Source organism: Hippocampus comes, unplaced genomic scaffold (assembly GCF_001891065.2).
Source record: "Hippocampus comes isolate QL1 unplaced genomic scaffold, H_comes_QL1_v1.1 scaffold51, whole genome shotgun sequence".
Classification (NCBI taxonomy): domain Eukaryota; kingdom Metazoa; phylum Chordata; class Actinopteri; order Syngnathiformes; family Syngnathidae; genus Hippocampus; species Hippocampus comes.
Window position 1 is genome coordinate 3635703 of NW_017805497.1, and position 10160 is coordinate 3645862.

General features: G+C 41.1%; 1 protein-coding gene across 2 annotated transcripts in view; it reads right to left on the reverse strand.

The window, feature by feature from the left end:
* The window catches only part of ndst3 (N-deacetylase/N-sulfotransferase (heparan glucosaminyl) 3), a 51915-nt gene that overhangs the window by 23911 nt on the left and 17844 nt on the right, over positions 1-10160 (reverse strand). For both annotated transcript variants that reach the window (XM_019876783.1, XM_019876784.1), the window contains exons 5-6: positions 8129-8314; positions 1833-1961 (exon numbers count right to left, since the gene is read on the reverse strand). In XM_019876783.1, coding sequence (XP_019732342.1) covers positions 1833-1961; positions 8129-8314 — 315 coding nt within the window. The remainder of the gene's footprint in view (positions 1-1832; positions 1962-8128; positions 8315-10160) is intronic.

Genomic DNA, 10160 nt, shown 5'->3' on the forward strand with positions numbered 1-10160 from the left:
GACTGCACTCTATTCCAACAAATGTTGCCCATGGAAGTGAAATTGGATGAGGTTGGTAGGATTGAACTAGAGAGCAAACAAACAAAAGTCGTTAGAATAAACTAGTACGGATTATGATTCCCAAAGACACTCGGATATCTTGTAAAAAGTCTTCCCGAAAGAGTCGCAGGAGTTGTAGCTGCATGTGATCTTTCACTTTCTTTTGGTCAAAAACTACTGAAAGTAATCCCAAAAAATTGCAAAATGTAAACTTGCAAGAACATAGTCAATTTGAATTGATTTTTGTTTAAAATGGCCATGAAATGTGATTTGATCTTAATTTGAGTCACAATAATTGGCAAACACCGTTTGCTCATACTAATACCAGTCAATCATGGTTTTGTGTTTTAATGGACGCAGCATGTAAATATTCACAATACTATGTGGAAAATATGTCAAACCAAGGCTAATGATTTCTCCAAGATCTAATCGGAATTAGGAGTCAGTCAACCTACAGTCCAATCAATGTGATGAGACTGGAGGCGTTGGTTAAAACTGTCCAGCCCTGAAAAGCAGTTTTGACTTCTTTGAAAGAAAGCACGCCTTGCACTGAACGCCTCTAAAAATACCTACAATTAGCAGCTGGTGACTTGCATGAAACTGTAAGTGTTACTAAAACATCACTAATTACTAAAATGTCCATCAGTCTACAGTAAATCAGATTGTCTATTATAGAGAACAACATTTTATCTCTTTCAGAAGTAGACCTTCATTCTGTTGAGCTGCAAAAACTGCATTTTGTAGTGTATTGAATATTATAACTTATTTCAATTTAAAATGTATTCAAACAACCTTTTCAAATGGTACACTGGCTCTTGTTCCTTAGCTAATTTATACAAATACAATTTACTGTACATGTATCTTTTAAGCAGAACAGTCCAGTTGTGATCGATTCAATGTCCTGAGAATGTCGTTATTTGGCTGTTGTTCCCACTTCAAAATGTGCATCACTGCCATCTACAGGACTGGAGTGGATTAATGTCAACCGCAAAAGAACATTCTCCAAACCGCCTCTTCTCACTTGGGTCGCAGACGTGCTGGAACGTATCCCAGCTGTGATGAGGCGAGAGGTTATTTTTCAGACTTACAACAAGGCTTTCAAAACTTGAAAAACCACACGACTCCTAACACCTATGGGAAGAACTACTTTCTGCTATTGTTGCTTGGCCTTGGCAGAAGTCAGTCCACTGCCGAGTGCTTGTTTTTTTTTTTGTGGGTTTTTTTTTTTCATTAACAGGATTTCACAAATACTACTTTGCGAGAAGAAACCTTTCAGTGTTGGTGTATTATACATATTTGTCCTAGTTGGCCTTGATCGTACTCCTGTCCGCGTTTGTGCACATACACATGTCAGATTGGAATTAAAAGTGATCAATAATGAGGTAATTCAAGTCTGAATAGAAGTAAATTGAACTGACACACACAGCAGTATGTGTCGAGATGATTTGGTCTGTGTGTGTGTGTGGGTGTGGGTGTGGGTGGGGGCAGGAGGCGTTATATTTGGGTGTGTGGATGTGTGTGTGCGAGCGTGTGAGTGAAAGAGCAAGACACCCTGCGGTGAGACCTAATTTGACTTGGAAAGATGAACACATCTTCACAGCGAGAAACCATCGGTGACAATAAGAAGACAAAACACATGCACACAAAGCAAACAAATGAAACACAAATAGATAGTTACACATGCGGAAGAAACATGGAATCTTCTTGATACCTTTTTGATGCAATGATCCGAACAAGAGCGGAAAATTCTCGTGTGAAAGTATGTACTGTATGTTTGTGTCTGTTGGACTCACAGGGTTGAGAAGAACAGTGAGGAACAACTCTCCTCCTCGTATGCTTTTGTCCAGTTCTTTTGGCCCACCAGGATATTCCTTATAGTAGATGGTGTGGGTGAACAGGCCGCACGTCTGACGAGGTAGCACCTATTTACAACATAAATGCAAAGATAGCCTGCATAAATCTATGGGAAAAAGATGCCTTAAAAATCCCACACATTGTTTCTGAAAAAGATACAAAATATAAAGTTAATACAGGGATAAACAGAAATGGAGCATAGCATTGGGGATACTTGTCCAGGCTTCCACTTTTTCTGTAACAGTTGATCCCAAATAGAATTGATGGGGTTGAGGTCAGGGTTCTTTCCCACCAAATTAATCCAACAATACATTCATGACCCAGGTACCAAAAGTATTCCCACAAAACTGGAGGCATAGAATTGTCTAAAAGGATTTGCTAAGACTAATAGTGTAATTTAAAATTTGCACAAATAAAGATATGTCCATTTTTCGCCTGAAGTTTGCTGGGAAAGGCTCAAGCACCCCCTGCCACTCCGTTCAGGATAAGCGGTGTTGAAAATGGATGGATGCATGGATGGATGGATGGATGGTTTAGTCTTGAATATGTGAAAAAAATGTTGATTGAATAAAACCTGGTAGGGCACTGAGTTCTTCAGTCCTGGGTCAATTCATGAAGCCCAGTAAACATGGTGAAGCTGCAGTTATCTCTTATGCTGTGCACAAATGGAATAAGATGCAAATGCTTTGACGAAGAGTTTGCAAGTGGGGTTAAGTTTTTGCAAGTATGGGTTTTGAAAATGGATGAATCGATGGAAAAGAGAAAGCGAGTATTGGGACAGTATTCTGTCTGTTAGCCAAATTATGAACATTCAGAAGTCAATGTGTCGTGTAAATTGAATAATAGACAACGTAGAACAGTCTTGGTGACACAGATAGTAAATGACAGTGCTGGTGATCAACAGGAAGGTCAAGCAAGGACAGGGTTGTTAATCTCTTTTTCTTCAATATTACATTTGAGAGCGCTACTATTTTATTTAGGGAGAAATGGTGGCCTCATTAGACAGAGACATGCTAGACTTACTCTATTTTTATATTTAATGTGTATTAATTGGAGCAGCATTAATCTTTTCGTCTCATTCTCCTCCAAGATGCACGTGTTTCCCAAAATGCTGAGTCGTTTTTACAGTTACTGCGGCGCCCTCATACATTGCGATGACAAATTGCCTGCCAAGGTGGCAACAAACATGTCAGGCAGATATTCGTTGGCACAGAAATAATTCATCAAAGGGCATAAAAAGCGGACAGATGAACAGATGAAACATAGCTCCAATGTCAAGCTGGCATGCAGCAAATTTTAAAATGTGTGACGTGTACCTTAGAACAGGTCACGGATATTTTGAAGTGTCGTGTCATATGGCAGATGAGAATTTCATCCAACACCGCAACTTCTTCTGCATGGTTTGCCAGACATGCTCAGACCTTATTTAAACAACATCAAATCAAGTGCAACGGATGGCATGTTAGGCGCATTACTTCCAGAAAGGTGGTGGCAATGAGGCGCATAACAGAGTCGATTTTAAATGCTGTTAGTTTAATGTGCTTTTCATGTGATGGCAGGTCAATATGTCTGCGGTGAGAGGGTCTGCCGGGTCAAAAATAGGTCAGCCCATCTTTTGTGTCTGAGCAAGGACTACAGATGAGCCGCGCAGATTACTTCCACCATGCCGAAGATGACACGCTTGTCAGGTGACATCAAGGCCTCAATTTGCATCAGTGGTACCTTGAAGATGGGGGATTTCGCGTGCACGTTTTGGAATATGGGAGGAAGGCAGAGAATGCAGAGAAAAGCACGGACATGCATGGACAGGCACAGCACTTCACAAAGGAGGGCCTGAGCTAAGGTTCAAACCTAGACTGTGCGGCAAACACGTGAACCCTATTGCCCCGGACAGATGGGTTTTTTTTAGGTAAGACCGTAGACTATATTGCCAGAAGTATTTGCTCACCTGCCTTGACTCGCATATGAATTTATATGACCTCCCATTCTTAATCCACTGGATTTAATATGATGTCAGTCTCCCCGTTGCACCTCTAACAGCTTTCAAACTCTTCTGGGAAGGCTTTCCACAAGGTTTAGCAGTGTGTTAATGGGAATTTTCCCCATTTTTCCAGAAATGCAGTTTGAAAGTCTCACAAGAAGGCCTGGCTCTCGATTTCTAATTTCATTCATCCCAAAGGTGTTATTTGATGTTGAGGTAAGGACTTCAATCAAGTTCATCCACACCAAACTCTCTCATCCACATCTTTTGCAACTTGCTTTATGTTGGAAGAGGAAGAACTGTTCCCACAAATGTGGAAGTATGGAACTATCCTGGAAATTACCTTCAGCTCAAATAAAAGGGAACTCTGAATGCTTCAGCATACTAAGAAATTCTGGACGATTCCATGGTCTCAACTTTGTGGAAACAGTTCTTCCACTTCCAACATGACTGTACCCCAAGGCACAAAGCAAGATCCAAAAGACATGTGAATAAACTAGACTGGCTTTAACAGAATACTGACATGAACCCCATAAAAAAATCATTGGGAGTAATAAGATCAGAAATTGAGAGCCAAACTTTCTTGTCCATCATCAGTGTGTGTTCTCATGAATGCGCTTCTGCAAGAATGATCAGTACATTAAATTCGATGGATTAAGAATGGGATGCCACTTAAATTCATCATGTATAACTCACAAAAGTTGGTGATACTGTACATGCTTTTCATCAGATTGTGATGGAAATTAAATTAAGCAACAGTATACGAGTAAGATATCATTGCAGTATGCAGAGATCAATATTCGTATGTAATGTAGAGCAGTTCTGTATGTGGAATAAAGGTTGAGAGCGTCAATACAGGCTTATCAATAAAACGCTGTCTCTCTCTCTCTCTCTCTCTCTCTCTCTCTCTCTCTCTCTCTCTCTCTCTCTCTCTCTGTCTGTCTGTCTCTCTTTCTCTCACACACAGACACACACACACATAGTTCAGAGAGGCTGTTGATTTGTTTGGATAGAGCGAGAGAGTGAGACAGAGCTGGAAGGCCACCAGAGCTTCAGACACTCAGCACTATTTCACCAAACCAATTATCCACAGAGCTATAGCTCAAACTGATATAGTATATTTTAAAAAGACAGCGCACAAACACACATGCGCGCGCACAAACACACACGTGCATTGGCACACAATCCCATATCTCCCATATCTCAGCCTGATTTGTTCTGATACCGTGGCTCCAGTGAGCATCTCTCAATCTGCTCACAGACACACGAAGAGCAATTTTTACAACCTTAAGATGACTTCCTGTCCTCCTCTGAGCCATCAAAGATGAACTGAGAGGCACAAGAGGAAGCGACGGAAGGAGAGAAATTGTAAAAACATCGGATGAAAGGGAGGTGATTGGGGCTTAAGGTTTAGTATCTGTCTGATTTATGGGCCTGTGCTAACTGGGGATGATTCGACATTTTATCACAACATAACCATGACGCTGCAGTATCACTGAAGTAATCTTGCCCTTCGCGGTGGTCACTCCATACATTCAAACGGCGTGCAAATGAAGCCCTGAAACTGTTGTGCCGACTCTCATTTGTCACCAAACTGTCCTCATGAGGCTCACTACAGTGCGTCAAATTTCTGCACGAAAATGAGAGTCATATCATCCAACCGTGCAGCAAAATGTGCAGTTTCATCACCTGATGTCAAGAGAAGGAAGTGACTGTGAAGGAACCCCGGCAGTTAAGGTTGCCACCTGTCCCGTAAAATACAGAATTGTCCTTTATTTGGAAATTAATTGTTGCGGTTTGTTACGTATTTTCCGAATTGTTCTATGCGTCTGTCACACACAAACGTGAACACCGATTTTAACAATAATGAACAAAAATAAAAAAACAGGAAATATTAAAGACAGCAAGGTGGTTTTGGCGGGAGGTATGCAGGACCTAGCGCGGACCTGCGAGCGTAGCCTACGTCTGGTGTGTTCTCTGCTCTGTGCCAAATCCTTTGTTTGCCTGCCTACACGTAGCCAACTCAGCCCCTTTGCGTTGCCTGTCATGATCCTTGCCTATAGTAACAGGCGAGTTATCATTCCTATAGTTATATTTAATTATACTAAAAATGTCCCCAGACAGGCTTTGTTACAGCTCTTACAGCACATATCTGAAAGTTGGCAACTCTACCAGCAGTGTTTGACTGTTAGCAAGAACGAGTTAGCATGACTTCCCTGAACGGCAGTGTGTATTTTTCTTTTCCTGACATTTTGACTTGTGTTTCTGAAAGACTTTGTTTAAAGCCAAGAGAGCGTGGCTGTTATACTGTATGCTCATTTTTATAATCGAGCCTTTGGGCCAGTTATGTTGGAGCCCCACGTATTCTGCCCAGCCATCATTTGCCGAACAAGAAAAACAATCCGAGCTATTTTGTGGATTAACATTCCTGCATCTGCTTAGTCACTCAAATGTATTCTAGTTTTGTAGAAAGAGGAGTATAGTTTTCCTAATCTTCAGCCTATTTAAGTGAAAGGTTCCAAAATGAATTTTATCAGTTAGAAACACCACTGTGAGTTTTTTACCATATACTCTACACTGTTTTGATTTAAATTCAGGAGAGTGAAATTAAATTTAAGGGCTGCTCTTGACTGCAAATGGTTGTTTATGAGTCCTATAAGAGATTTGTGTCTTTTTCTTGGCTTGATATGTTGATTATGTTTCGTTTTATGGGAACAAATTTCAAATATGAAAGCACTAAATGAGTCGTTTCATCACATCTTGGTTATTTTTGTTGAGCTCAGTGTTGAATATATTACTCTTTAATTGATGAAGATGTTTATGGGTGTTGCACAAATAGAAAATCAACAGCACATCATCACGACGCGTCCAATTGTCAGCGATGTATTATAAAGAATTAAGTGCTTCCAATGTCACAACAAGAAGTCAATAAATAAAGCACACTTTAAAAAATTACATTTGTCAGGGCAAATTGTTGTCTCAGGAACTGGTAATTTTGGTGTCAAACGTGATTGCTTTTTTTTTTTTTGTGGATAAGTGAGCAATTGTCATGACAAAGAGCCTGGCAGACATGTGAATGAAGGAGGAGGGGCTGAAAGTTCCACAGATAAAATGAATGACAAGATGTTAATTGGTCCATTTTGATGAACAGAATGTCTGAGAGGGTCCTGAGATTGTTATTGTGTTAAACAACAAACGAGGCCCAGAACCAGAAGCGACTGGTGGTGCATTTTTGGAAGGCAGTATAAAAATAAACAAAGGAATCATTTAAAACAACATAAAACTACGCAAACACCGATTTGCTCATAGTTTGATGAGAATGAAATACTGCTTATAGGATAAGTTGTTCCTTTGACTCTGATCCGTATATGCAATGGAAAAATGAGTTTGAAAATGACATTCAATACAAAACCAAATTAGCACTCAGAGTGCTAACTATTGACAAGTTTGAACTGTTCACAAAAGTGAGATAAAAATCATGGTGCGCCCCCGTAAAGTGAATTTGTTTGTGCAAACCTATGCTGGCAAGCAGGAATGAATGAATGAATCTCTGGCTAAGATGAGCTTCTACCATCAAAAAAGAAAACATTTTCAAAGTAAACAACATCAACAATGTATTTCTTAATTCTTTTGCTAGATGTGCTGGCATTTTAGTAGCCCCTTTTTGGCAAAGTGCCATTCCCCTGCTGATGTAGCGATGCACACACTGGATAGACTAGAATGGCTTGCCTCTTAAACCGCACTGGCCACAGTTAAATCTTGAATTATAGCACAGAGGAGGATGCTGCGCTTCGACAAGGTCAAACAATTCATAGAACACACTTGCACAAACACGCCAAGGTTACATCCAACACACACGACACACGGCATCATTGATTTTCAGTTTCAGGATGCAAGAAATAATCGATGCACGATCAGGCAGCATCAAAGTAAGTCATTTCTTACACTGCAGGGATATCCAAGCGATTGTCTCTTTTCCATTGAGTCGCCTCTCCTTTCGCTTTGTTCGGAATTTTAAATGGATGTTTTTCATTTGAGTCGGCTGCTTTTGAGCACACTGGAAAATATGAACACCCTCTGCCTTGCTTTTTTGGACAAGCGTGAGAAATGAAAGAATAGAGTCTAAGTCGTACATAGGAAAATAACCTTCAGCTTGACAATAAGATAACACAGTGAGACGTTGGAAAAGGAGCTAATTGTTCCAAGAGGATGTTTGGTCATGCATGTGCGGACGCTGCATGAGTGTGTGCTCACCATAATGTTACTGTGGATGAAACCTTTGCGGTAACGAGCAGGTTTGAGGTGGGGGTATTCCTCCGTGCTGGTCACCCGGATGTTCCACACGCGTCTCCAAGCCTCATAAAGCTGCAGATGGACCGGGTAGACCCCCGAGTGGTGGGGAGCCACGGCGTAGCCCATGTTCACCGGAATGTCATGTTGCTGCACACATAATTCATTCGTAAATAAACACACAGAGGAGGGTGCCCTCTTTTTGACCTTGTAGAAGGGGGTTACATGGTTGCTGATGTGTTTGTTCTGAGGTCCGTGGAACCCACAGGCATCATTTGTGGGTCTGGAAAATAATTGACAAAAATGATTGACTTCCTTAGCTATGAGCCAATTAATGGCTCTGATATGATTGTGACATATCACATGAATCACACGTGTGATACATCACGTGGCACCCCTGTAAGGGGTCATTGGACTGAAAACGTTTGAGAACCGTCTGGCTAACCTCAGAAGGGGAAATTAAAAATAGATGTGTTCATGAGCGCAATAGTGAGGGCGGATGTTTTCTGGGTGCACCTTGTAGACAAATGGTGTTGTCCTTCGCTGTGGCGCACACCCACTTACGCCGTCAAAGCAAAGCATCGTTGCTCACAGGATGAGCGAGCGGAGTGTGTGAGCAATAACGGTTAGGGATTGCTCTTTACGATCGCATTCACCTTCAATAACGTGAACCTACATCCAACCTAGTTGTATCATATCTCACGTGTGACACCTCTGTATGGCCATACAAATTATCTCCACACACACACATACACACGCAGACGTGGAGTGGAGGGAACGAGAGCGCAGCAATAACAGTAGGCTACCTTGAGGAATTCAGATTAAATAGTCAGAGATAAAAATGGCTCCTGGGTTGCCATTAAGGTCAATGCCCGTTTAGCTGTGGGTGTATTAAGATTTGTTTGGATTTAGGAGATTAGTAAAGTGTCGGTCAGGTGAGGCTCCCAGCACCACACTCATTTACATCTGTGGTCATTTTTTTTTTTCCAACAAAGGGCTCCTCTTTGCAGTATTTTACCACAAGGGAGAAGTGAAAGGCTCTGGAGATGAGATGAGGCTCTAGGGAACTCTGAAGGGAAAAATGCATTAAGTGCTTACGTACATGGAAAGGGGGCTGCTTGTGTTTAAATGAGGTTTGTTGGACTATGTCGAAAGGCAGCAGAGATTTTGCAGTAGAGGTAAGAGGGGGCAGTACACACTGCAGATAATTTTTTTTCAAAGCCTGTTCATATTTTATACTCAATGCCGAGTAACAGCACATTCCTTGTTTTGAAGGAGGCTCTTTAGTTCATATTTTCATTTAGTATGATTGATATTATATGTCTGTCCTCTTTGGCGTTCTCCAAGTTGCAAAGAAAAAACATCTTGGCAAAGGACAATGCCGACCCCAGTGGACTACGGGTGAATGTGGACAACACTGCGAACTGGTTGCAAGTTCATTACAAGGAAATATGACTTGTGTCAATACAAAAATGTGAGATTGCATCACTGTCTGTGTCTTATGTGTTGTATTATTTTGTCATTTTGTGTTTACTGTTCTGTTGATGGCGGCGCGGGTACGCGCAGCGGCTCCTCTCCCTCCTGTGGTTGAGAGGAAAGAAATTTCATCTGTGCTGTATGTTGCACATAGAGCACATTTGACAATAAAGTTGACTTGACTTTACTTAATGTGTTGATATGCATACATCTCAAAAACCACCCTCATGAGGGCGTAAAAACGTTTTTGGAGATATTTGAGATTTTTTTTTTCTGAAATTCTTGTGTTTCCATTGCCAGTTTGCTGTTATGCAATTTGCATTTTGCGCATTTAAGAGGGCAATGGAAACCCATCTAATGTCATTCTACCCAACATAATATCGGCTACTAATTTCAGGAGCATAATAAAACTTTTATTCATGTTCATAACTTGATCCTGTGACACCTTTTGTTTTGCTAGTGTACAAAGAAAGTTGCGCGTAAGTGTGGGTGTGCACGCGTGTGTGTGTGAAAATGCAGA